This window comes from Synchiropus splendidus, chromosome 19, assembly GCF_027744825.2.
Source record: "Synchiropus splendidus isolate RoL2022-P1 chromosome 19, RoL_Sspl_1.0, whole genome shotgun sequence".
Taxonomy (NCBI): Eukaryota; Metazoa; Chordata; class Actinopteri; order Syngnathiformes; family Callionymidae; genus Synchiropus; species Synchiropus splendidus.
Window position 1 is genome coordinate 9,541,217 of NC_071352.1, and position 27,965 is coordinate 9,569,181.

Here is a 27,965-nt window from a genome sequence, read left to right on the forward strand (position 1 = left end):
AGTCATATTCCCCTTTGATTTTGAGCATAGATAAATATTGAGCCAATAAATATAAAAAAAACCACGCTTTATTTATACATGGCTGTAAATTTAGGGGCCGTGTGAAGGACAGAAGAAAATTATATAAAATGAAAATGACATTTTCATACTTGAATGTTATACAATGAGTAAAAATGTAGTTACTACTGATATTTTATCCTCAGAATACATATTTTGTTTTTTTATTTTATTCTATTTAAAGATTGTCAATATGAATCATAAATGTTGGCAGATCTTTTGAATTGGTGAATATCCGAATAGAAAAGGCACTTTATTAAAATATATTTTAAAAGTATTTAGAGTATTTTTTAGTTAATTTTAATTGTTGTTTTGCTCTGACCTCATGAGGGCCACATAAATATTGGCCATACTTTGCTCCCCACTCTTGTAAAACCACCCTAACATCCCTAAAAAAAAGCAAAGGAAAGCATCGCCAAAGACCATAATTGAGCCCTGATTTCACGTCTCTGCTCCAATTAAATCAGATACATGCCCTTCTGGTCTGGATCTTGAAGGACATGCAGCACTAACACACTAAACTAAAGCTATGCAAACTCAATTTATAATGTTTTTTTTTTTTTTCAGACACGCTGTAGCGCTGTCGCAAACTTGTGATCTTCCTTTTTGCCTCCAAGAAGAACAAAAAAAAAAAAGTAAAAATACAAATAATGATAATATGGTTAAAAGAAGTGTCCTGAAACACGAAAAAATTCCTCGCGCTTTTGGTACCCAACATATGCGCCTATATGGTGCGTCATTGCTGACACACGTGTCATTTTCTTAGCTCCTGTTGTGTCACTGCTTTTCAAGTGTTGCTGGCACTTTCGAGAAAAAAAAAAAAAAAATGCCTGGGATTCCCTGGTCGACAGTTGCATTAACGGGAGGGAAGCAATTCAGGGAAACACTCACTTTTGTCAGGCATGAATGCATTACTGCCAATTCAGTGCATTAAGCTGAACGGACCATTTCACTCTGCACTCAATTCAACCCTGTACTCTTCCTCTCTTTCACTCTGCTGCACCTTGCTCGCCCTTTCGTCGGTTCTTTCAGTAATTATCTGTCATTACAGTCTTCTGTGAGTCTGTCTGTCAGGATGAATGGATAGATAGATAGATAGATAGATAGACAGATAGATAGATAGATAGATGATGGATAGACAGACAGACAGACAGACAGACAGACAGACAGACAGACAGATAGATAGATAGATAGATAGATAGATAGATAGATAGATAGATAGATAGATAGACAGATAGATAGATAGATAGATAGATAGATAGATAGATAGATAGACAGATAGATAGATAGATAGATAGATGATGGATAGACAGACAGACAGACAGACAGACAGACAGATAGATAGATAGATAGATAGATAGAGAGAGATAGATAGATAGATAGATAGATAGATAGATAGATAGATAGAGAGAGATAGATAGATAGATAGATAGATAGATAGACGGACGGACGGACGGACGGACGGACGGACGGACGGACAGACAGATAGATAGATAGATAGATGGTGTGACACGAAGGTAGCACTGTATGACTCACACTCCACTCTTCATCTATCTCCAGTCTGGATTAAAATAAAAGAAGCCCAGCAGCCTGCAGAGAAGAGGGAGTTACTCTCTCCATCTCAGCGCGATAGTGAGATGCTCTATAAATACCACTTCTTGGGATTTGAAGAGAGGGGTGTCGTCCCTCCGCACAACGGCGGGTCCCTCCATCATCAGCGTCGGAGCATAGCGCGAGCTCAGTTCGAGCGCTGCTCGTCTTTCCAGGAATTCCAGCGATGATCGTTTAAGTCAAGTTCATTGAGGCTTTGTCTGGCTGATGCGTTTATTGTGTGTGTTTTTCACTCGGTTCCCCTTCAGCTCACATCTACTGTCTGAGAAACTTCATTAAACATCAAAGGCAATATCATTCTGTTGCTCTGCTCAGCATCAAGAGTCTCTCATTTCCCACTGTGTCTGACTGACAGGAAGCTAAACACAGAGTCCATTTCACAGCTCCCTCTGACTCGTGGCTCGGCAGCATCGATGCCACTTTGGGTTTGATTTGAAGCGTTTGAAGTCTGCAGTGGCGGTGGCAAGTGTCAGATTGTGGATGGCTGGACTTTTTTTATATATAGATAAATGACGACCTTTGCCTGTCACCTGACACCTGACTCTCATTTCATCCACTTTATTGTCATGAATCCAATCTATAATAAGCAGTGTGTCTTACATAATTTGTGTTATGTCAATTTTTTTCATGCATTTTGCAAATAAAAAGACAGAAAAAAGTCTGTATCTGTATCTATATAGTGATTTTTTTGCTACCGGAGATGAATGAACACTAATACTTTTCATATACTAAATACTTTTACATTTTCGTTTTTAAGAAAAAAAAAAAGAAAGTAATGGTTTTAATTTGAAACACGATTTTCAAAGTAAATCAATAACTCTGGAGCAAAACAAATACACCCCCCAATTTTCATTAAATAAATATTAAGAAAAAAAACACATAAAAAATAGATCAACAAATATGAAGCTAAATAAATGTGACTTTGTCTTTAATTATTCTGTAAAAAACTTTATATTTCAACAAGATGCCAAAAATAAATCAACAAATATGCAGTAATAAGTATATAAGTTCAATTTTTGTTCCATTTTTGAGAGCAATATATAATGATATTTAAAAACAAATTTCAAATTTAACAATTATAATAATCAAATAGTATGTTTATATTCATTACAAATACAAAAAAGAAAATAATACAAAAAAATACAAAAAGAAAGAGAGAAGGAGGAAGACAAAAATAATACGACAATCGACTTCTAAAACCCAATTTGTTTATTTATTTATTTATTTATTTAAATAAATCTGTAAATATGACCTGCATGGAAGCTTCAGAAAGAGGTCCAGTACTAGGGTTGGAGTCGGGGTAGATACATAAAAAACAGACAAAAAAAAATGTTTAACAAAGCAGGTAATAACAGAGAGAGTCCCGTAGTGCATCTGTTGTTAAAGCCACAGGTTTTATAAAACTTTGTATTTTCAGCTTAATAAATATGAATGCTATTCATTTTATTTTGTTTCAAGGGTTTCAGTTTTTGCCATCTGAAGCGCCTCTTTTTAAAAAATGTTTTCGTTTTCTGAAAAGCTGTGACCAAAAACCCAGGCGTGGAGGAGGATTCCAAAACTCCATACACTGTGTTGGTAACAAAAGTGTAACACAAGTGTTGTGACAGAGCTGCAGCAGTTATTTATATATATATATATATATAAAAAAAACATCCTTGTGCAGACGCAGCCTGGAGGACGGGGGAGCTCCCTCAGCAGTTTAGAGAAGCAAACCTCATCATCCAAACACTTGCTCCTGCTTCCTGTCTAATTGTTGTCAACTTGAATACTGATGATAAGCAGACTGGCATGGAGGGAGGCGCAATTTGTAAACATTTACCTCCCGTGCTAAACAAGCTCTGGGGTTGTAGGCGGGTCATGAATATGAATGATTTGGGAAGAAGGGAAAAGTTCTTTTCTTGGGTGTAGGACGTTCCCAAGAGTCAGAAAGTGGCAGAGGAAGGTTCACTTTATTTCAGTTGAGGCCAGCTGGAGTCTGAAAACCAGTCTTCCTTCACAGCATCTCGGAGTGTGGTCCCTATTAAGAGTGATCCAATTGAATGAACCATGGAAGAGTGAACAGTCTGAAAGGTCACTGAAGGCATCACAGAGCTTGAACGCCAGGGGTCTATCGTTGGGCACGTTGGCAGCAGAACTGGACCGGGTCCAAAGTCAGAGCCAGATGAGTCACATTTGTTTCAACGTGGCAGCCGTCCAGACTTGTTGTTGTGCGGCGGCACAACCTGACATCGTGACAGAGTAGTGTTTGCTCATCACTTCTCATATAGTCATTGGGAAAGCGTTGCACGCACTGTAGCCCATTCATTTGGAATTCACTGTGGCCCATTCATGGCAGAGACGTCTTCAAGTCTCACATTAAACTTTGCAGCGTCCTCACAGTTATTTATTCTTCTGTAGATGGGCAAATAGTACGGAAATAAACTTGTTATTGGGTACGTTCGGGGTCCACTTCTATTAATTTTTTTCTGATATTTATTTTCTTGCTATCAGACATTAAGAAACCTTATAAGATAATATGTCATTGCTGTGTGAACAAGGTCCATTTTCTCATTTGCCCATGTAGATTATTGTACATATTCCATGTATAATGCAATTCCACTCTACTAGTGTTGGTGGTGTCTTATTTTTATTTTAAATTTTTGTTATTTGAAAGAAAAGTTCTTCTTTACATACAGGATTTGACTCTATGCTCAGAAATAACACAGTTCTTAAGTGAAAACTATTACACCCCAAATATAATTCAGTTATTTCAAGGCAATCCTGAAGTAATGCCACCTTAACTAACATTTAGCCAGCTACTGCTGTCCCATAACTACATTCCTGTTTGCTAACAAAACAAGTGCAAACAGTGCTCTGAATTTCTCTGAAGTTATGGATTATATTTTAGTGGTGTTCAGATTACCGCCTGAATGCTCAAGGAGTTCTTCTGTTGTGGACAAACTGCTACTGCCCCCTGCTGTCCCATTGATCCTATTGCCAACAAATATATTTTAAATGCTAAACTATATGTCAAATTATAGAGACAAAATAAATCGAGCGCAATAAAACTGGATGAAAAAATGGGTGGAGATGAGCTGCTTTGCAGCCGTCTGCACTGTTTGAGTGCTTTTGTTTGGTAATGAATTTACTGTTAATAATGAGTAATAGCATGTTAATAAGTACGTCATAATGATCAATTACTGCAGCTAATACACAACATCAGAACACCTTCCTTCAGAGACCTGGATTTTCCGAGTGAGGATGTTTAGATCAGGATGAACCGATGGATGGGCTTCAACAGGAGGTGCACCATCACTTTCCTCTGAACTCCAAATGAACTTGTTACCGATGTTTAAATTCCTCAGTTTTAATGCAAATGCATATCTGTGGGCTTTGGAAGTTGCTTAAATAGGATTATCCAGTTTGCCGTCGTATTAAACGCTGCATCACGACTTCCATTAGTATGCAAGCAGCCATAAAGATATGTGATGCTGGGAAGAAAAAAAGAGAAGAAATGATAACTCTTGTGTCGATCGTGGAGCTTGGAAATGAGGCTGTAGAATTTGTGGGTGAGGTGGTGTGAAGTGGACTGCAGGGCTGCGCTGAGAAACAAATGCAGCAGCGGTGACAGAAAGATAAATCGGGGCATGTAGCGTCACTAGCGTGGCCTCTATCATCAGGTCGATGCAGCGTAATGGCAAAAGGTTTTGGCAGCGCTCATGAAGATGAATGGGGAGCTTGAGGCGTGAGTTAGAAGACTGCTCAAATATCCAAGACAGAATCAGCTGATACGCACGGCACGATTTGTTCGACGACGAACAGAAGGCAGATTCAAGGCCGCCGTGACCATATTAGCATTCCGGAACCCTGAATTCCAGTATAATGCCGAGGTAAATACACAAAGCAGGTCTCCACTGTGGAATGAAGACTTTGAAAATGTGCAGTTTATTCATGCCCTTGTGCGGTCATTTAATCCCGGCTCCTGCGGCGATAAGACTCGGAATCTCAAATGTCTCTTCGGATCATCGGCACGAAACTAAACCGAGTCGTTGGTGCAGCGATAATGCAAACAGATCCGGTTACGGCAGCCGTCCGTGCGCGGCAGGCCACAACATCCTGGCCAGCAGCCAAAACACAGAGCCATTGCCATGGCTTTATCATAACATTGTGTGAAAAGGCAACTCCTGGCTTTAAGGAGGGTCAATATTGGCTGAACTTTCTCAACGCTTCCTGCTCGACATGCGGAACATCGGGCGGCACATGGACGGCTTATGAGGAGACCCGATAATTTATCCATGAATACCCCATGCCAGTCATCCGACCTCACTCCAACCGAGCATGTGTTTGATTCCCTGGAGACATGAACACGAGAGGCCAGCCAAGACCTTGAGCAAGGCACCAGAATGGCTTTTAAATAACTGAAAGGTGCACTGAATAAGATGGCTAATATTCAAATAGCATGCATGAAACAATCCATATTTTCATCACTGAAGTCTGATGCCTTATCACTACAACCTGAAAAACATTACAGTCTGTTTCATTCAAAGTCAGACTCCTGACTCATCAGAAATATGATTTCATAAATCATGTTGTACTTGTTAAAACAAAACAGTTGAAGGAGCCAAACTAATATTAAAAAAAACATTACGTATAATAAATAAATTTCAAAAAGTCATCCAATCCAAGGATGAAATGAATTGACAACCATCAGACAAAAATCTGGACAAATAAAGACTTTAAGTCTTAAAAAATGGAGGAAAAAAAACACAAATCTGTTATTAATTTAGACATTTGTTTTTAACTTTTGCCACGTCAAAGAATGTCAAAAAAGTTTCTTAATAATTCAAGCAATTTAATCATGTTAAATTGCTTAATTCTAAATAATAATACATAAAAACAACAACATTTTTATTATTATTGCTAATAGTGCTACTACTAATAATAATAATAATAATGATAATAATTATAGTAATAATAAAAGCTTTTCAAAAGAACATTCTGAATCTTCATTTATATAAAACATATTCTGTGAACTATTTCTTTCTCTTCTTTTATTTATTTATTTAGCTATTTATTTTGTTTGACTTGTGGTGTTGCTGACAATAGTTTTTCTTCCTGTTTTTGAGGAAAAGCATCAACAGGCTTGAGCTAAAAAAGAAAAAATCCATATCTCACATGTAATAATAACAAGAACATGTGTCTTTACATCCTAGGTCCTGGAGCGCCACATTGAATATTAAACTGTAAGCTGTTGATCGTTGTCCACAGGCTCAATATCCGTCCACACGGGCCGTGGAACTCAGACACATGCTGTCATGTTATGAAGCATGAGCCTTTCGTCGCGAACATGGCCTGTTAGAGCCGTGTCTTTCATGAAGGCCGATGTTTACCTCTGCAGCGTGACATTCACGGCTTAGAGGCAAGAAAATGATCATTAAAAACAATTAGCATTCCATCATTAGCTTCCTGATAACATTATCGGGCCCAAGGCTCGCAGTCGTACTGAACATTCCTCTTTAATGAATATGTTAATGTTCGCTCGGCTGGATGAGCTTTGACCTTGTGACAAACCTGCCGCTCACATCTGGTCTCGAAATTGCTCTGCAGACCACAGGAAGGTTTGTGTGAGCAAACAAGGATGTGTTGGTTCGTGCCTCTGTTCTGAACACACAATGAGCGTATTTCAATTCCAGGATTTGTTAGATATGGACAAATTTAGAACACTTCCTGTCGTTTCATTTTTATGAACGTTTTTAGATACGTCTTGTCATTCATTTACTGCGCAACCGCCTCTTCTACGCTTTGAGTGTGCGTTGTTGAAGCGCTGGAAGGCTACTGCCACCTGCTGTCCACTTGAGCTCATGCCGCCAAACTTTAATTCTGTCAATAAAATAAATATAGGACACTAATTCATATAAAAGATCATTGCGAAGGTAGAAAGAAGGTCCTATGCTATGCTATCTAGCTTTCTGGTGAACCAGAGATTACAGCTAGCATTTGTCGAGCAAATTCAAAGCATGGAATGGAACTGAGCCCATTGTTTTGATGTATAAAGTCGACTAAATACAGAATACAGGACAGAATAATAACACAGCCTCTGTATGCAGACGTGTCCCGTTAGCTACATTGACTGACTGTTTTTTGTTCATATTGAGGTGTAAAACCTTTCCTGTCTCCACACTGGACCATGGTAGAGTGTCACAGGGGAGGTGCTGGAGCGCTCACTCCAGGGTTTGATGTCCTGTTGTGGGCTGGAGCTGGGACAGGGATGAGGCGAGTCTGGGACAGAGCGTGACTTGGTTTATGACTTTGTCACAGCCAAACTGCACAGAAGCGCACATTCAGAGCTGGACACGCACCGGGCACCTCTTCACTTCTGGAGAGACGTCACTCACTCGGCAACCCCTCCCACATGCAGCGGCCACACACATAGAGGAACAGCGCACCTGCAGCAGACACTCTACATTCACTCCTACAAAAGACTATTTTAAGGCTTGGAACGCATTATTTCTTTTTCCATTCATTGTAATGGGAAAAATCGATTCAGATTTTGAACAATTCACTTCTCGAACGGCCGTCTGGAACGGATTGTGGTCGAGAACCGAGGTACCACTGTATACTGTACCTCCCCACTTGGCAGAAAACGAGAATTGAGAACCTGAAGCCGCGAAAACGACTACTCCAAATGCAAAATCAATTACATCCACCACATAACTGCAAGAAAAACAAGCTGCTTTCGATTACATTTTATGTTGTCTTCAGGGAGAAATTAGATTAGAAGTGGACTTTAAAACAAAGAGTGAAAGATTCTGGTCATTGCTTACGATATTGACTGGAGGATCATCCATCCTCACTAAAACATTTGTCACTGGGAAAATGTTCACTTCTTTCAGGAATCAGATAAAATTATTCTTATTTATTGAGTGCCATCCTATATCAAATGACCTTTTTGTGTTGTAAAAAAAAATCAAAATAGTGTCAAGCTGTTTATTTATTAGTTAGTGTAAAAAGTAAAAGTAAATGCTGTAATACATGACAATAATGGCTCGAGAGATTGGTATTATTGTATAATTACTCAAGCAGAGACCAGAAAACATCCCTTTCTGTATTTAAATGGTGTTTACCTCTAAGATATGTAATCCAGAAAAACCTTGTCAGAAAAAAATGCGACTTTCTCTCGTCTCCACCATTTAGCAGCACAGACCACGGGTGTAGCATCACCGCCACAGCGTCCTGCGGGGCAATATTCAGATCTGAGATTCGGGGATGACAGGATATCAGCGACCCACCGGCAGCACACGAACAGAAAGAGCCAGTCGCAGCTCTTCAGACAGCAGAACCCATTTCAGCTGTTGGTCACAGACACACACACACACACACTCCAAGCCCTGAGGGATTTTTCTTCGAGTCTCCACCAGACAGGCAGATCAGCCGTTACACTAACCACCCCTTCACATTGTGACACAAGCAGCCCTTTTAATCTATTAATGCACTGAGCAAGATCAACTCCAGCTCACCTTAGACGCATGAAGATCTTTAACAACGCTTCCTTTCTCCAGCGGAATAGGAGCCGCGGGGCTCGAGGTTGATTAGCTTACACACTGTTTCCCCTCTGAAGTCTCCCCGGTCACTTTACATCAACGTCAGCAGATCTGTGAACTCCAGAGGCCACGGCAGCTTCTCCTCAGGTGAAGAACGACTCAATCTGTCACCTCTGTTTCCGAACTTTGTGACAAGACAGATCCACGGGGCGAAAGATTAAGCGTGTTCACCGTAAACACGAGCACATCAAACACTTACTGAAGGAAACCATCAATCATTTTCAAGTAGAGCTTGTCCAAACATATGTTTTTAGATGCGTTACAGACCTTCCAATAATCCTTTTTCAATGCAGTCGACACTCTCACAGTCACTGTGTGTACCAGGCCAAAACCTTTCTCAAAAACAAAGATTTGAATAAGGCCATTTAAGGGCGATATTGAGCTCCCTCTCCGGTCGTGATGGATTTGTTTTTTTGGGGTGTCGAGCTCATTACGTATGAATGAGAGCCGGTTTCGACACGAGTGTGGGTATAAGCACTCACCGGGAGGATCTGGGTTTCCAACTGTTGTTTTTTTATCTGTGGAAATCTCAGTGAGTCATCGGAGGTAGACGCGTGAAGAGACATGTTGCCGGCCTCGGCGGTGCACTGTTATTCTCACTATGGAGGCAGAGGTTTTGTGAGAGCTCCAAGCAGAACGATTTGAAACTGTTGTTTTGTTCCAAACACAGGGCTTTAATTCGAAGCCAAAAATGCCTTAAAAGCTACCCTTTTTTTTTAAGAAAAACACCCTGATTTAGGTGCAGATTAGCCCAGAATTTACATTTACTGAAATATTGCACAGATTATGACACATGGGTCTTTGAAAAAATACCTTGCGTGCGCCAGAAAGTGCATATTATTTCGTTAATCTGTCATAAACCTGACAGCTATGTTGTTGAATTTCTTGTCGAGCTAAATCATTAACAGAAATGCCATTGCGGAATGTTCATTAGTTTCAAGTGATCTAACCGGAATATTTTTGAGACAAAGAGTCATATTTGCAAATACATTACTTCAAACTCTGGCTCCGTCCTTTGACGTCTCTCCCACTGTGATCAGTTCGGGCATTTTGATAGTCATTCCAGGATTATAAGAGGGATTTCTTTTTTATCTTTTTATCAGCAACTTTAAGGTCATGAAGTTCATGCCGACTCGGATTCAACTCAAACTCGAAACTCAAGCCGAGACATGATTTAATAACATAAATATTGTCATTTCCACCTGCGTCATGTGATTTCATTTCACAGTTCATTTATGAAACGATGGTCAATATATTGTTCTCAGTTTGATTTCAGAATTTAAAAAAACAACCGGACTGCAGGGAGCAGATGCATTACATGAATTCCTTGTACAACACATACAGTGAGACAAAAAAAAACTTAAAAGTTGAAATTGAGTTGTTTCCTGAATGCTTGTTTAAAAAAAACTTAAGAAATATATAGTCATTTCCTGCTTTTACAAGCAAAAATGGATAATCGGGTTCTAAAAATGGGTGGGTTTTTACTATGAAAAGCAAAAATAAAATTACTGAATTACTGAAACAGAAAAACAGGTTGTTTTCCGATTTTTCTGGGACAAGATATGAGGATTTGTAAAATGAGAACACATCAGACGCAACACATTCTCACTGCTAGCGTGACTATTTTCAAGCCGACTTTTGCACCCCTGAGTGATGCACAGGTCAGTTGGGAGGAGGAACATTGGACTCCATTTCAACAGCTGTGTGTCAACATGGTCTGCGTCAACATGAGACGAGGAAGTCTACAAGTTGACATTGAGGGCATGAAGGAGATCAGACGCACTGAATGAGGGCGCATTGCCTGGCAAACCGACAGTTGCTGGCACATGTGCAAGTGATTGTGTTTGAAGACGCCAGTTTCACCTCATATTTTTCTCATGATTCTTGCTAAAAACCCACTTTGGAATCCACTTTCCTGTGAAAATAGGTCTATGGATGTCTTGCCCTTGTTTGCTGTCTCTGAAACTATGTGGGCACAAGTCATTTCTTCTTTCTTTCACTGTAAAATGAGGTAATAGTCCAGCAGTTGGCGCTATTGAGACGCTCTTACTTCATCACACGTCATCATCACGTCTGGTCTAAGGAAACGAAACTTTTCTGTCTTACAGTACCAATTGTCTGTTTATTTATTTTTGGAAAAACAAAAACAGCATTGCATTATTTATTTACTTTTAATCGGCCCCAGGGATTTCACTTCCAGTGACCAAAAGACCCTCTACATAAACAGCAAGGAACCCTTCAAAAGGTTTGTGTATCCAGATGGCCATCCAGAGCGCAGCCAAATATTAATAGTCTGTTCCTGGTCCTATTATTATATGTAATAAGTTATTTTGCTAATAGGGAGACAGACCAATGTCAAGGATCACATTAAATTAATAAATAAATATGAGAATAAATCAGAACATATAAGAAAGCAATCAGTTTTTTTTTTCAATGAGAATTTTTTCAAAGTCAGGGTGACAGATAAAACTCAAATGGATGGCACCATAAAAGGAAAACATTGACTTGATTGTAAATTTATTGCATAGCAAAGGTGTCAAACAACATTGAAAATATAGTTTGAGTTGCTGACCGAACTATAGTTGACTGCAGCACTGGTTTGTAGTTGCCCTGGCAGGATGCCGCTGTGGCACCATGCCAGACCCTGCCCCCTCGGCACGGCTGTCACTTGTTTGTCCCACTGTAAGTGTTGACATTAAAATGGAAGAGTGCCTCTGCCTTCTTCCCCTGTCCCTTGTTACCGCCAGAGAAGCTCCGCTGAGGCAGGCAGAGACGACAAGCCTTGTTCTGGACGTGTCATCTGAGATGTGTCAGTTACGGGCATGTGGCCTGGAAAGCTGGGGTCCTGCCCGAGAGGGAAGCTCGGCGAAAACCCTCAATCGAGCAGTGCAGCTGCGATGGTCAGGCTACCTTGCCCTTTCCCAATTCGGCAGAGCCCCTTCTCTCCCTGGGCTCCCTTCACACCCGCCCCCTCACTGGTAGCAATAAGCCAGGTGCTAAATAGGCGGTGGGATGTGAGAGTGTTTCGGAGGTGGGGGGTGAAATTACACGTGGAAATAAGCATCTGTGCTCGCGTGGTAGAAGCGAGGGAAGGAAATAACTGTCATAATCTGAGGCTGAGAGTTCGGACATTGTGTGTGTGTGAATCATTAACTCAGTGGACTGTAAAGAATGACAAATGGTGTATATGGGGATATATTGTCTGCTCAAGTTGTAGCGTGTCTGTTTTAAGTAGCTTAAATGAATAAGGGGTCGGTGATCCCCTCTGAGAGCGGAGATTAGGAGCCGCGTGATGGCAAAGAGAGCAGACAGCCAGCAGACTGTGTTGGGAAAGTGCTGATGCGGCAGCATCCCGGCGCCTCCATGATGAGGATTGTTAATGAATAATCGATGGCGAGTGAGGGTCAGCGGCGCCGACGTATGTAGCTCCCCGCTTCACTCTCATCCGGACTTATAGGTTTAATTAAACTAATCTCAGTATTGACTCGCCGGCGCTTTGAAGCCTGCTGCGTTAGTGACACCGAATGAATCTCCCGCTTTTGTTGCTTCACATGTGTCATAATTCTGGATGATGGACTCGAGTGCACGAGCGGAAGTGTCGGCAGAAGGCACGGGAGACGAGGTTAAATTATAAAGACTTATTCGTTGGGACGAACAAATATATACAGACAGACAAATAACTAGAAACTAAGGATGCCGGGAACCAAAACGTGGACCGGGAACAACACACAGGGAACGGGGCGAATCTGGAAAACAAGAGAGGCGGATTAGAATCAACGACCTACTATATAAATGGGAGAACAGAAAACACACACCCGGAGTTAAGCTCAACGTGGCGGCGGCTAATCATACTCGCGCACACGAGGGGTAAACTAACGGATCTATAACTAAAAAGTGAGGCTTGGATAAACAGCTCACAGGCGGACTGAATTGAGAGTAGGGAAGTAAACACTGGAGTAGCAAGGAAGAACAAAAGGCGGCGACAGAATAGGAATTCAGCACGGAGAAAAAATCTGGAAAAGGTCAGGGAGTGAAGCGAACACACGGGAGTCTTGAAAGAGTTTTACCTTGACAAAGCAAGAAGCAACAATTTGGCAAACAGGACTGACGTTGACAGGTTCTTATATCCAAGAGGAGTGATGAGGAGATTAATGCCAGCTGTGTTGCCAGTGAAGCTGGAGACAAAGCAGGAACAGGGAACAAAGGCAACCGGAGGTAACAAAATAAAAGCATGAGAGAAAAATAGAAATAGGAACAGACAATAAAGTGCAGGCATGACAACATGTGCAGTTCCTTCTGCTCATCCTTCATGCTGAGAGTCCTCTGGCTGCAGATACGTGCCGTTGATTTAATAACAGCCATGATGCATCGCCACCAAAATAGCGATTCAATATCATGTTTCACGGCGACTGCGCTTGATAGAAATGAGCTTCCCGTTTGGATGACCTCGTCTCTCCATCACGCCAGATTAAATGAGCTGTGTTGTCACGACAGGTTCGTCTGTTGTGGTGTTAAAATGCTAATAGAATGCTTATGAGGATTGTGTTTCTCATGGCAGTCTGGTTAAATTTGTCTAAAATCACCTAAGAATCAGTCATTTTGCACTCCACAGGTTTGATTTTTGGCAAATAAAATTTTAAAAAGTCAATATCTAATGTTTTTTAGAGACGAAAATACATTAAAATTCATTTTATTTATCAATATTTTAAAATATAGTGACATTAACCTTTAGGTTCTTAGGTTAATCAGGGTTTTTTTTTTTAGGATATTTCAGTTCTTCAAACTGGTGGCTGCTAGTTATGTTTGTTAAAAACGGATGAACAGGTCACAATTACATTTGGGGTGAGGAACAGATGATTACATTTTGTCTTGTTTCGTACTGCCATCTGGATGCATGAATCATTTCTACAAAATAATTCATCGCTGTTAAGATCAGAGCTTCAGCACCAGACAATTTTCTTGCTCAACTGTTCAGGAACAGAATCAGAATCAGCTTTATTGCCATGGTCAGAGAGGATCCCACCAACTAGGAAAGTGCTTTGGAATAAGGTGCAGTAATGATAAAAAAAACACAATAATAATATTAAATAAACATAAAATAAAATAAAAATGAATAAATAATAATGATATTTCAATTAACAAGTGATGGACAGATGAGCCTTCATGAAACAGTGTCCTTATTTTCAGAGCCCAGGAGATGGCGCTTCTCTGAAATGGTTGTTCAAATCCAAAGATTTTAGAGCAGAGAGTGCCACCTAGTGGGCTCTGAAAATGAGGACGCTGTTTCATGAAGCCTTTCCAGCCCATCATTGAGTGGAGAGCTTTGCAAAAGTCAGCGCTCGGGGTGGAATGTTTCCACACTTTTGTAAGCAATTATTGCACCACATTGCATCAGTATGTGTGTGAATCATGTCATGAATGTCAGCATGCCAAATGTGACTCACAGATGAGAGAGGAAATACAAGTCACTAGTGTCAAACCCAAGGCCTGGGGGCCAAATCTGGACCACCAAGTCATTTTATGCAGCAGTTCAATAGTAAACTAGGGCTGCTACAAAAATAGATGCGTTGTTTACCCACCAACGGGGGGAGATTTGAAATGTTTTCAAATGTAAATGAATGAGGAAAAAGAAAAATAGCTACAGACGGAAGGTCATTTAGTGAGTTTGGACGACATATTCTGTTTGGACCTTGTTCCCCTCTCAGCTACTGACCACCCAATGAGTGGACGGAGTTTGGCCCCTTACGTGAATGAGTTTCTGTTTTATAGCTTCTTCACCTGTATTCTATGGTTTCCTGCTTGTTGTTTTATATTCTTCTCTCTGCTCCTTTTTGTTGTATGTTTGATGTGGAAGTGAAATTAACATCCAGTATGACTTCTACTACTGTTATTGTAAAATATTTGTATCAAATATTGAGTTGAAAATTGTCTCATTCATGATCGATCAATTTAGGAACCGTGAGACAAAATGGGATGAAGTTAAGATGCAATTGTTACTCCTTCTGAGCAGCGTGACGATTCGAACCAACAGGTTATTCACAAAGACAATGCCGTTTCAGATCGCTGATGTTTTGAGAGACGATCATGACGTTGTGTCATCGAACCAGCTGAAAAACTGGTGGCTGTGTTCGCTCTCGGTCCTGATCCAAATCTGTCTTCAGTGGGAGTCACTGGACTGGAACAGATCCCCCCCATTCTCTGGCAAATCTCTGCTTCGTCACGTATTTGTCTGCAGCAGTGCACCTCGGCGATGCTGTTTCCACGCAGTGAAACAAGACAGCTGCCTCATGATCAGATCTATCTTTCAGATAACAAGTTAAATCTGTGTATTTAGTCGCAGCGTGGGGGTGTGTCCTTTCCCTGTCAGTCTACGAGTGTGTGCATGAGTCACTTTGAGAGGCTGTTATTGTGCAGGGGCTCTGTGTTTAACTGAGAAATTCAATCATTTTCGTCGGCTCTGTAGATATTACAATAGTAGCTGTCATCCACAGAGATGTTTTTCAGTCTGCCAGTGAGTGACGCTGCTCAAACATGCTTAAAATGTGAAGCCTTTTCAGACAGACTTTCCTAGACGAGCTCCAGTCTACAGCCTCCATAGAGAGATTTTTTTTTTTTTTTCAGGAAAAGAATTGCAAGACTGAGAAGAAAGAGTGAACTACCAGGTGTGGAAGGAAAAGAAGCTTGACAGGGCACTTTATCTTCAGCGTTCTTCTGTGCTCCAGATTTAAGCCGCCCGCTGAAAGGTGCAGGAGAATTCATGCAGCAGGTTCTCCAGGAAGCAAAAAAAAAACAGGAGTAAACACAGATACTAGCATGTTTGCACGCCCATTTATGCATAACACCTGACCCGATTGTGACGTGCAAACATTGACACTGTTTCCGCTTTATATCCGAAAGCTGCGAAGAAACTAAATACAGGTTGTGGCGGCGCAGACGCTCACGACTTCAGAATCTGTATTCTAAACACTGACGAAAGGTTAGCTGTGTTGCCTGAACACAGGAGGGCATTTTCCACTTGTTCAAGCAGAAGCACAATCGACTCTCACAATTAATAGCCTGTGAAGCGGTGAGAACATGAAAGATTTTCATTTTCCTTCTCATTTAAGAAGAAAATGAAGCGAGTTTAAGCGGCATTCGTGGGTTGTGCTTTGCCAAGTAGCTGACAATAGGCCTCCAGGTGTCGCCCTTTAGCCAGGAACCCACTATTTCAGGACCCCAGTATTTTAAACATTGAAAGTCGCCAGCAAAAACGTTTTGGGTGGAACTGCAACTTTTTTTCACAACAATTTAAGAATGGAAAAAAAGAGTACCACTAGGGAGTATCCTCACCTCATCCACAAAGCCAAAGTAGAATTTCAGCGCTTTCAATCTTTTATCTTTCAAAAGTACACAGCATCTTCTGAAACACTAAACTGTCTGCAAAATATGACTAAATAACAGTGTTTTCACTCCCTAGTCACGCCTTCATCCACCAACCTCTTCTCCTTCCACCCATTTCTGTCCAAGCAAAGAGCATTGGCCCCGTGTTTGTCCACACAAGTGCAATATTTTGCAACTCAATGCCTCTGCAGTTTAAGGTGATGGCGTGTGCTGCGAGCGGAAGCTTCCTCAGGCCTTTTAATTTCTCTATCTTGGAAGTCATCAGTGCATTAGATGTGGTTGACTGGACGCTACTCGCTGGAACAAGCTATTTCATGGTCTAATTGTTGCCGATAGAGAGCATTTTACCAGCACTGTCTCATCTAAAGGCCACGTAAAATACGGTTGGTGAGCAAGGCTGTTGGTGTCAAAACACAAACTGTTGTGGGTCCAAACCTTGTCTGCACTCGGGTGGAACATGTAAACATTTACACAGACTCTAGTCACTTCCCCGTGACTCTTTCTGTGGGGTCTCTCACACTGGCTGGGCTCAATCTTCACGTCCAATCTTCACTTCACAAGCTTGCTCTTTTTTTTTACCGCCTGTGGTCGGTTGCTTCTACCCATCAGCTTTCCTGTTGCTGCAGATGAACTGTGAGCAGAGAGATAAGGAGAGCACATGCTCGCTGTGAGGAGGTGGACCGGAGAAGATAAAAAGTGGCAAGATCATTGACGTGAAGGGCGAAAAGGTTAGCTAATGAGAAAATGAAGACGTTATTACCGGCGCTACGCTTGTGTCCCGGGCCTCGCGTGTTGTGAGACCTGCAAGGATCCGGTTCTGGACGAGAACTATCAGAGGAGCTCCTCTTTGTGGGGCCTGGCTCGGAGCTCCACGCAAACAAGACGAGGATTAAAGAAACCTTCAGAAACCCAGCGGCGCATCGAGGAAGTCAAAGGAGAGAAAAGTGGATTTAAAGCTTCCGTGGCCAGAGGATCAGAGGACAGGATATGCATGTTGATGCACGTCGGGAAGCAGAACCTTGCCGTGCTTTTGCATTTTGGATCGAGCGGCGTTTGCGTCACGTACGGCAGGTGCTTCAGACTCTGTCACAGGAGACGTGCGTGGTACATTAAAGGAGGGGGAGCCTGCGTAGGTGGGAGACAGCCGTGCGCAGCCAGACAGCCAATTTCGAGTGGAGGCTGAGGGAGTTCTCCTGAACCAGTCAACCAGAACTGACGATGACTCAGAGGAAGCTGACGCGACAGCTGACGTTGTCGGTGAGCCCGGAGAGTCCCCTGCCCCCCTCGCTCACCTCACCTGTGTCACCGGTCGATCAGCCTCGTGCGTACTGGAGCTCGGCTCTGTTCCGCCGTCTCAAACTCAACAGGAGCATTCAAGAGCATGGACGCTCTGCCCTCTGTAGCACCAGGTAATAAACACAACCCACCGATCAAATAGGGAAAAACACCACAGCGAGGAGTCATAATCTGAAACTTTCTTTACCAGTACATGCATTTGCACCACAGTCCAAGCTGTCTTGGTTTTTGACGTACGCAACTTGTGGGTTTGATCTTCCTCAGAACTATTATCTTTAAATCTGAAGCGACAAACCGCTGAGTCTAAAGATCATTTCCTGTTATAGCAAAGTGTTGAGACACTGCTGTTTCAGTGACATAACAGCAGCTGAAAAGCTTCACATTTGATTTTTGTGTTCGTGTGTTGAGTATTGTGCCGTGCATATCTATCTATCTATCTATCTATCTATCTATCTATCTATCTATCTATCTATCTATCTATCTATCTATCTATCTATCTATCTGTCTGTCTGTCTGTCTGCCTGTCTGTCTGTCCGTCCGTCCGTCTATCTATCTATCTATCTATCTGTCTGTCTGTCTGTCTGTCCATCCGTCCGTCCGTCCGTCCGTCCATCTATCTATCTATCTATCTATCTATCTATCTATCTATCTGTCTGTCTGTCTGTCTGTCTGTCTGTCCGTCTGTCCATCCGTCCGTCCGTCCGTCCGTCCGTCCGTCCGTCCATCCATCTATCTATCTATCTATCTATCTATCTATCTGTCTGTCTGTCTGTCTGTCTGTCTGTCTGTCTGTCTGTCTGTCTGTCCGTCCGTCCGTCCGTCCGTCCGTCCATCTATCTACCTATCTATCTATCTATCTATCTATCTATCTATCTATCTATCTATCTATCTATCTATCGATGTGGCTAGCTCAAAAGACACATTTTAACTAACAGAAAATATCTGATAGATGATAAGTTTGACATGAACTAAGCAAATGTGCCTGCAGCCTCAGTGAACCATACAAGCACAAGTGGATCCTCACTCTGATACTATTCTCTGAAGAGGTCTTGAGTAACTCTTCCATGCACACACTCGAACAACTTCATCGGATGGATTAGCTTTTTGGGACCTGCCGCATCCAGAATACAGAAGCTTCATCGTAATTATACTTTTTTTTTTTTCAGCGAGAGGGAAAACACACACACACAAACACAAATCAGGGATTAGCAGACACAGCTTGCGGAGGGTTCCCCCCTGGCAGACAATTTGACGTGCTTCTCATCACGGCGAAAAGTTGAGTTAATGATAATTTGATCTGTAGCCACTTCTTAAAGCCTTCTGGGGGGAGGGGAAGAGGGAAGGCTCGTAATTGGCGGATTTAAAACCCTCCAAATTTGTTAACCATCAAGCTCCGGCTGAAAACGGTGCACAGCTGTGTTGACGCGAACAAGTTGGAGCCATTAAAAATAGATGCTGTAGATCCACCGCAATATGTTTTTACATCCGTCAGCCACAGCAAACAAACCTGAGCAGGAAAACTGCAGCCTTAACTATGGCTATCTATCTATCTATCTATCTATCTATCTATCTATCTATCTATCTATCGATCTGTCTGTCTGTCTGTCAGTCTGTCTATCTGTCTGTCTGTCTGTCTGTCTATCTATCTATCTGTCTGTCTGTCTGTCTGTCTGTCTATCTATCTGTCTGTCTGTCTGTCTGTCTGTCTGTCTGTCTGTCTGTCTGTCTGTCTGTCTGTCTATCTATCTATCTATCTATCTGTCTGTCTGTCTGTCTGTCTGTCTATCTATCTATCTATCTATCTATCTATCTATCTGTCTGTCTGTCTGTCTGTCTGTCTGTCTGTCTGTCTGTCTATCTATCTATCTATCTATCTATCCATATGAAAAGCGTATGAGAAATATTGAATTTTCATGAAGAAAATGGCTGACATATTCTTCCACTTCTGTCAGGCTGTTGAAACAGTATTAGTGGGGCACACGCTTACTGCATCCTACACTGCTTTGACTAATGGAACAAAGTGTTGGAACCTTTCTGAAAACTTGCCCAGAAACAAGGATCTCATTCATTGATATTCAGTACAAACAGCTGTGATAAATCACAGTTGTTGATCCTGCAAATAGTTTCTGAATGAAGCAGAAAACTCCACTAATAGCCTTCGATAAAACACCCACTGTGATTTGTTGTAGATTATACTTTGTAAAAAACTAATCTGTTTTATTTTAAAGCTACTTTATTACCATCTATGAAACAAGCATTTGCATCTTCTTATATCATCTGTATTTTCTCTCTTCAAGTCGGTGTCTGACACTCACCAACTCAGATGTGAGACGACTAAATATGAATACTAATCTAGTCCTCGAGGTTGTTGTTTTTCTCCCTAAATATTCCTTGGACTCAAAAGTAGAAGGGCAAAACGGTCCATTTTGATGCCTAGAACTATGAAGCGGTGTAAACAATAGATGATCTTTTGAATCGGTGTTGTGTCTGCAGGTGATGAAGATGAGCGTTGATAACCAGCTAAAGGTCTTTTAACCTCAAAATCCATTTGAGTTTCACTTCACTTTTTGTGACAGTCTGGGACAACAAAGCAAAACAAAGTTTATCTGGCTCGCTTTTTTTTTTTTTTTGCAGTGTACACCATGACTTTGTTACTGATGTGTCATCCTAGCAGTTTCCCTGTCTCACTTCCTTCATTTGGTTTTCATTTACTCTCCTGTCAAGAGCTCTTCACATGATAAAATAAGAATCTTTATAACCCCTTCTGCTACATTGGCTGTGTATTGTGTTTGTTATCACACTAATAACACATTGTTCTTTGCAGTGTATTTGCAATACAGGTCACGTTTTCTTTATTATTTGCTTTTACCTTTCATATCCGTAACACTCAAAGCTCCTCCTACTCCTCTTAAATAATGAATATTTTCTGTTCTTCAGTCACGCACGGTGGATATATATATATATATATATATATATATATATATATATATCCCGAGCGACATCCACCAGCTCCGACCAGGCCAGCGTAGAGAAATCTCTCCACCTGGTCCTGGGTCGACCCCTCAGCCTCCTCCCAGCTGGACGTGTCTGGAACACCTCCAAAGAGAGCCATCCAGAGGGCATCCTGATGAGATGCCCGAACCACATCAACTGACTCCTCTCAATGTGGAGAAGCAGCGGCTCTACTCCGAGCCTCTCCCGAGTGACAAAACTTCTCACCCTATCTCTAAGGGAGACGCCTGCCACCCTTCGGAGAAAACCCATTTCAGCCGCTTGTGTCCGGGACCTTGCTCTACGGTCATGAGCTTTGGGTCATGACCGTAGGTGAGGGTTGATCGGTATATAGAGAGCTTTGCCTTCTGGCTCAGCTCTGTCTTATGGACAACAGCGCAGCAAAGGGATTGCAATACCGCCCCTGATGCCCCAATTCGCCAAATCCCTAATCCCCTCACATGAGAACAACACCCCGAGATACTTAAACTCCTCCACGTGAGGCAAGATCTCAGTCCCAACCTGGAGAGAGCTATCCATCCATTTCCGGTTGTGTGTGTGTATATATATATATATATATATATATATATATATATATATATATATATACACACTTTTTTTTATGATAACATAGATCACATACTTCGGAAATCAGGCAGCTGAGGTTCCGCTTCAATATTTAACATTGCTATTTCTACCTAAATTGTCATTATATATTTTATATTTTATTCACATTTTGACTGCTGTACTATACCCCAAATTTTTTCTGACAGAAGCACTGTATCACTGCGCATGAACTTCTTTAGTGTTTATTAAGAGTGAATCATTCTCTTTGTATATACAATCACTACATTGATTCACCAAATTTCTGCATTTTTTTCTGGAACAATCGCTCTCAGTTATTCCCAGATGTTGATGACTCAAATTGTTTTCAGGGAAATTTGGGAATTGAAGGAGTATATTCACAATATACATTGAATCAAATCTCCCATCGGGAGTAAAGTCAAAGTGGTACATTGTCCCATCCCGGGTGACTTTTGGGATTTGAAGAACTACATTTGGGTGTGGGGATATAAGCAAAACTGAAACTCTCTTCTTTTCTCTCTCTTCTGTTTTGTCATCCAGCTTCGATTCTGAGAATGGTCCCTCGCCAGGCCGCAGTCCCATGGATTCGCAGGCGAGTCCTGGGTTGGTGCTCCACCCTTCGTTCCCCCAGAGCCAGCGCAGGGAATCCTTCCTGTACCGCTCCGACTCCGACTACGACACGTCCCCCAAAACCATGTCACGGAACTCCTCCGTCAACAGTGAGGGGTAAGCAGGCATGCAAACATCAGCACGTCCCTGAACTCTTCACTCCTCTTTGTATCTGAACTACAGATTCATATTTTTGAACTGTGTCTTGATGTCATCCATCATAGCCACTAACTCTCTCACTGGACCCCTTGCAGGCATGCTGAAGACATGATCGTCACCCCTTTCGCTCAGGTTTGTCGCCTCTCCTTGTCGAACACGTTCAGTTAGTGACAGCGCCAACAGGCAGTGGCGAATGAGAAGAATGAACTTGTCCTCTCCTCCGTCCATCCATGCCCTCAGGTGTTGGCCAGCCTACGAACTGTAAGAAGCAACTTCACCATCCTCGCCAATGTCACAACACCCACCAACAAGTCAGTATCATGCTGTCAGACGCCCCTTCCCCTCCACTTGCACTTGTCACGAGTCCATGCTTATTTCTCAGTGTGTGTTTGCTCATGCCGGTTCCTACATGCTCCCGTTGGGGGAAACACTTCCATTATAATGAGTCACTTAATGCTCATCAGACGAAAGGAAATGCAAATCCAGTCTGCCTGCTGATACTGGTTGCAAACTGAGCGCCGTCTTTCACGTGTGTCCCTGACTCTGAGGTGGTCAATAAAACTAAAATGATTCTTCTTTGTATAGCTGAAAGGGCTGCAGTTGGCAGGCTTTTAGCGCCACATCAATATGATATATAAAGCAGAGCGCAGCCGCATCAGCCCCATCTATAATGTGCCCAGTTTTCCTTGCAGGCAAATTCCATTTAAACTTAATATTTATCTCTCACATCAAATTATGGGCGTCCTTTTGTTACCTATGTGTGTGTGTGTGCGCTGGAACCCAGTAGGGGGCAGCAGCATGCAGCTTTGCCTGTGATGTAATAATGTGTTTTGTCCACAGGAGGTCACCAGTGACAAGCCATCCCACTGTTCCTCAAGCTACACTCTCTGGTAGGCTCATGACTTATTAACACCCCTCCGAGCAGCCGCGTCACACAGCGTCACGCTGAATGAACACAATTATATAAGCTTCCGTTTTAAAAAATGTAGGTGACAAACTAGACAGGAAAGGAAGTGTCTTTCATCGAGTTTAAGGGCAGCAACCAGGGGGTGAAGTGATAACTTTGACCCTTTGACCCGGACTCTAATAAATAAGCATACTTTTAAAGTTGACTTTTTGTTAAAAAAAAAAAAAAAAACTTATATATATATATATATATATATATATATATATATATATATATATATATATATATATTTTTTTTTTTTTTTACAAAAAGTCAACTTTAAAAGTTGTCATCATAATACAAAATGCATAATACAAAAGCATACTTTTAAAGTTGACTTTTTGTTTAAAAAAAAAAAATATATATATACATATATATGTATACATATATATATATATATTTTTTTTAACAAAAAGTCAACTTTAAAAGTATGCTTTTGTATTATGCATTTTGTATTATGATGACAACTTAAAAAATATATATATATATATATATATATATATAATTTTTTTTTTTTTTTAACAAAAAGTCAACTTTAAAAGTATGCTTTTGTATTATGCATTTTGTATTATGATGACGTCCCATACAGAAATCAGGCAGCTGAGGTTCTGCTTCAATATTAAATATTGCTATTTCTACCTAAATTGTCATTATATATTTTATATTTTATTCACATTTTGAATCACATTTTTGTGACGCCTGATTATGTAAAATATTAGCAGGTTCACGCATCAACCGCTCCACTCACAATGGCTCCGTTGAGGTTGTAGATACTGGATTACCACCGTTACTATTGACACTTTTTCCGTATGTAGCCCTAAAATAAATACTAAAATTTCCACTCCATTTTTACTTTTTATTCATATCAGAAAAGTTTAGAGTCTTCATTTTATTTTCTGTTTGAAAGACTCTTTTCATTTAGATTTTTTTAAGTACTCGACACAGTATCAAATATTATCATGAAAAGACTTACACAAGACAGATACAAACGATTTTATTGGTGTATTTACACATATATTGTGTTCACAAGAAAAACTAATAAAACTGAACTAAGTAAATAACAGAGAATTTGTTCAAAACTGAAACAAAAAATAAGATAGATTCTCACATTGATAGTTAGCTGTCCTGCACCTTGCACACCTTCCGAACCGTTTCCTTAGTTTGTTACTTCAGGACATAACTTTAAAATCCAATAGCTTGCTTGTTTTTTTCTGTTTTCAATTATGATCTGCAGATTTATATCTCATCTGTGTGTCTCCTTCCCAGAGGAGACCTACCAGCAGATGGCTCGGGAGACTCTGGAGGAGCTGGACTGGTGTCTGGACCAGCTGGAGACCATCCAGACACACCGCTCTGTCAGTGAGATGGCCTCCAACAAGGTACGCACCTGTCGGTACCCAAAGTCACGCTGCCGCTCTCTCTGTTGATGTCATCATTGCAGAAGTGTGATTTATATTGGAAGGATAAATGCAGGCGACACCCACAAACTGCAGATTGCTGTGCCCTATTCAGAATTTTATAGTAGATCAAATAACTTTTGGTGGTTTCATCATCGTCTTCTGTGACAGAATAAAACAAAGGGAAGGGAAACAAAACAGTAACAATTTTCTTATTGAAGGTTAATTGTTCTCGGATCCATTTTGTGCACTTGAAATCACTGAGATTAAACACATTCACCAAGTACTATAATAATATTTGGGAAGTCAGATGGATACTGTAAAACTTTGAAGGTAGTATTGTCTTTGGAGTGACTGTGACTATATGTGTATAACTATATGTGTTATAATAGTTGTGCTCTGACTATAATCTAGTTGCAGCATCTGATGTTGTTTGATGAGTCTGTTTCAACTTTGGCGACGTTTCCTGTCATAATTTGAGACGTGCAATGACTCTGTGACTCTATCTCCTTGCAAGTTTATAACTTCTTTGCTGATATATTAAGCATCACCAGAGCCTCTCAGGCACGTACATACATTAATGTTGGTCCCCTTTTTGTTTGGAACTGCCAGTGTGTTAGGCAATGTTTACAGTTTCTATATATATATTTTTTAGTTTATTGAAGAGTTAATATTTAAGCATTGTGATAAAAAAAAACAGGCATTTTTGATTTATTTTCTATACAATATTTTCTGATTATCAAATCATTTATCTAACCAACAACATGAAAAAACAATATTTAATTTAATTAAATTTTGTTTTGTTTTGTTTTGTTTTAAGGTTGAGAAACTGGCAATGTTTCATAAGAGGCAGAGCTCCTTTCATATTACAGTCCATTAAATTAATATTGTAATGTCCGGAGGATTCGGGGACTGAGAATTAGATGCTTCTTTTATTCGACGTGCTGCTGCTTCTTGCACCAAAACTCAAGTTGCCCGCACAACTTTTCACCCGGAACTCGAACAAAAAACCCGGCACCTCACCACTCTCGCGAGATCTCCAGCACACACACATCCTAACCATTACAATATCATAGTTATGATCATTGATTAGGAATATCTTTCTGATAGTTTAGTTGTGGCAAGCTTTTTCTGTTTGTTAGTGTTTGTGTTGTGATATGAAGATGAGATACGAAAATCTTCTTGTTGCCTCTCTGGAAAAAGAAGTAAACTAAAACAAAAACAAAACTCAAAGTTAACCTTAGAACCTTTTAAACTAGTAATATTTTTAAATAATATAAATCATAAATAACATTATAGCCATTATAAAGTAAAGCTGCAATCTTCTCGCCATACAGAGCTGTTGTTTGACCTGTTTCACCTGAAGTACATCTGACCCCTTGTGGCTCATGAGATTGTTTTATTACTTAAAAAAAAAAAGTCATTTAAAACTATATATTATATTATATATTTGCGAGCTGCTTTGGCTCAGCTGAGGGTCAGTCAGTAAGGTCTGCATCCGTCTGCTGAGGTGTGAGCCACGGCTCAGGAAAGGGAGGGGAGGCTTGATGATGGAGGGGAAGGGTCCTGATGCTGGTGCCTCTGCTGTTCCCCTGGTTGCTATCGAACGTGAGCAGGCTTTTTCTCTCTCTTTTTTTCATTGGCTGCCACTCTGGCCACGAGCCATGTGGTTGGGGTGATAACCAATGAAATAAAGGCAACGCTCCTATAATAGTGCTCTCCCTTAAAGGGACAGCAGCGTGCCTCTTGTTTGTTTTATTAGGGAATAGTGCTGTTTCACAATGCTCCTGCGGAGATGTGGAGAAAGGACTGAGGGAGAGATGCTCAGTGTGTATGGCGAGGCCCAGTGTAATGAGCCGAGTCTCCTAGGTAACCACGGCCGCTGTGAAAACGCTGTCTCACTCTCAGCTCTGCTACAGAATTCCTCTGCAACGTGCCAACATGAAGGTGCACACATGAATATTCCCACTCAGTCTCTCGCTCTTCCTCACACCCTCGCTCACACACATATTTTCGACAGACGTACATGCTGTCTTGTGGCACATGCGCACTCAGGCTGCGATCGGAGGCGAGCACAGACACACACACACACGCGCACGCACTTGCAGCCACACTGCCTGATTAGCTTGCGAGGGCTGTCTACAGCATCCAAGGAAGAGACGAGAGAGGACTGGAGGGACGACGGCCCGAAGCGGCGGGATTATACTCTGGCGTTCTGGCCGGCTGAGACTGACACGGGGAAGGAGACGGAGCTTTCAGGAGGAGGCTTGACTGACTGTGATGCTGGGTTCGGTGTGGCACTGCTAGGACCGGGCCGGGCCTCTGGATCTGTACCGTGGGGGAGGGGTGGTCTACGCAGAGAGAAGGAGTCTGTTTTTCCAGACCTGGGTTTTGGTGTTGTTCTCCAGCATGGCCATCTGCTCCAGGCCTGCCAGCTTCTCCATCTCCCCTCCGCTACGTCCCTGACGTGCTCTCGCTCTCATCACCTGTTTCCTTTCCCCAGATGTTTCTGTTGATCTTTTTGCCTCCACTGTGTCATACCTTCGTCACCTCTCTCGCCTCCCCTCTCATATCCATCGTCTAGCGTTTGTTACATCTCTCCACAACCTCACACTCCTCTCTCTGTGTCCTTCAGACAGCTCCTTCCTCCATCTTTTCTCATCTTTACCCTCCATCTTTCCTGTTCCTGCTCCTATCTGCCCGAGAGAGACCACAGTTCTGGGTCAGTCTCTTCACCTAGAGGGCTGAGATGTAGTCTCCACAGCTGTCAGATCCAGGGGTCTCCTGGTCTGCCGCAGCTCTCCGGACCGCACTGAGGCTGGAGTCGCACTCTGGACTGACTGGGTGGCCTGCTTTGGGTTGCTGTATGTAGGCAAGAACAGTCTGCCCCAGCAACCCCTTCCCTTGCCCCCTACCCCGTTCCTCTCACCCCACGCGGGACAGCCTTCACTCTGGAGTGTCCTGGCGTGACAGGCTGTGACCTCTCCCCTCACACCCTGACCACGGCCTCATGCCAATGGGGCACCTGCAGTGCTCCCACCTCTCTCCACTACCGCACCTCCTGCCTGTGCCACCGACCCAAAGACCCAAATCGAAACATGGGTGTGGTGGAGGCAATTGACCCGACGCCATCCCCCTGCCCCTCGCCTGTGCCAGGGGGTTACAGGCTGCCCCGCTCCTCCAGCTACAGCCCGCTGCAGGGGAGGGCCGGGGCAGAGCTGGACCTCGGCTCGGCCACAGGGGGAGTTCTGGAGGGGGGTGGTACGACGGCGGAGCGGAGGACACCCTTCGTGGACCTGTTCTGTGAGACCTGCTCCAGGCCCTGGCTCATCGGCTGGTGGGGCCAGGTAGGAC

General features: G+C 41.9%; 1 protein-coding gene across 3 annotated transcripts in view; it reads left to right on the plus strand.

The window, feature by feature from the left end:
- The window catches only part of pde4a (phosphodiesterase 4A, cAMP-specific), a 58,436-nt gene that overhangs the window by 21,738 nt on the left and 8,733 nt on the right, over positions 1-27,965 (plus strand). The window contains exons 1-6 of one of the 3 annotated variants that reach the window (XM_053851228.1): positions 17,161-18,037; positions 22,041-22,226; positions 22,364-22,400; positions 22,509-22,579; positions 23,109-23,158; positions 24,481-24,593. In XM_053851228.1, the coding sequence (XP_053707203.1) occupies positions 17,847-18,037; positions 22,041-22,226; positions 22,364-22,400; positions 22,509-22,579; positions 23,109-23,158; positions 24,481-24,593 (648 nt within the window). In that variant the 5' untranslated portion in view covers positions 17,161-17,846. Of the gene's footprint in view, positions 1-17,160; positions 18,038-22,040; positions 22,227-22,363; positions 22,401-22,508; positions 22,580-23,108; positions 23,159-24,480; positions 24,594-26,041; positions 27,959-27,965 lie in introns of those variants that run through there. The other 2 variants (XM_053851227.1, XM_053851229.1) reach the window with 2 other exon arrangements.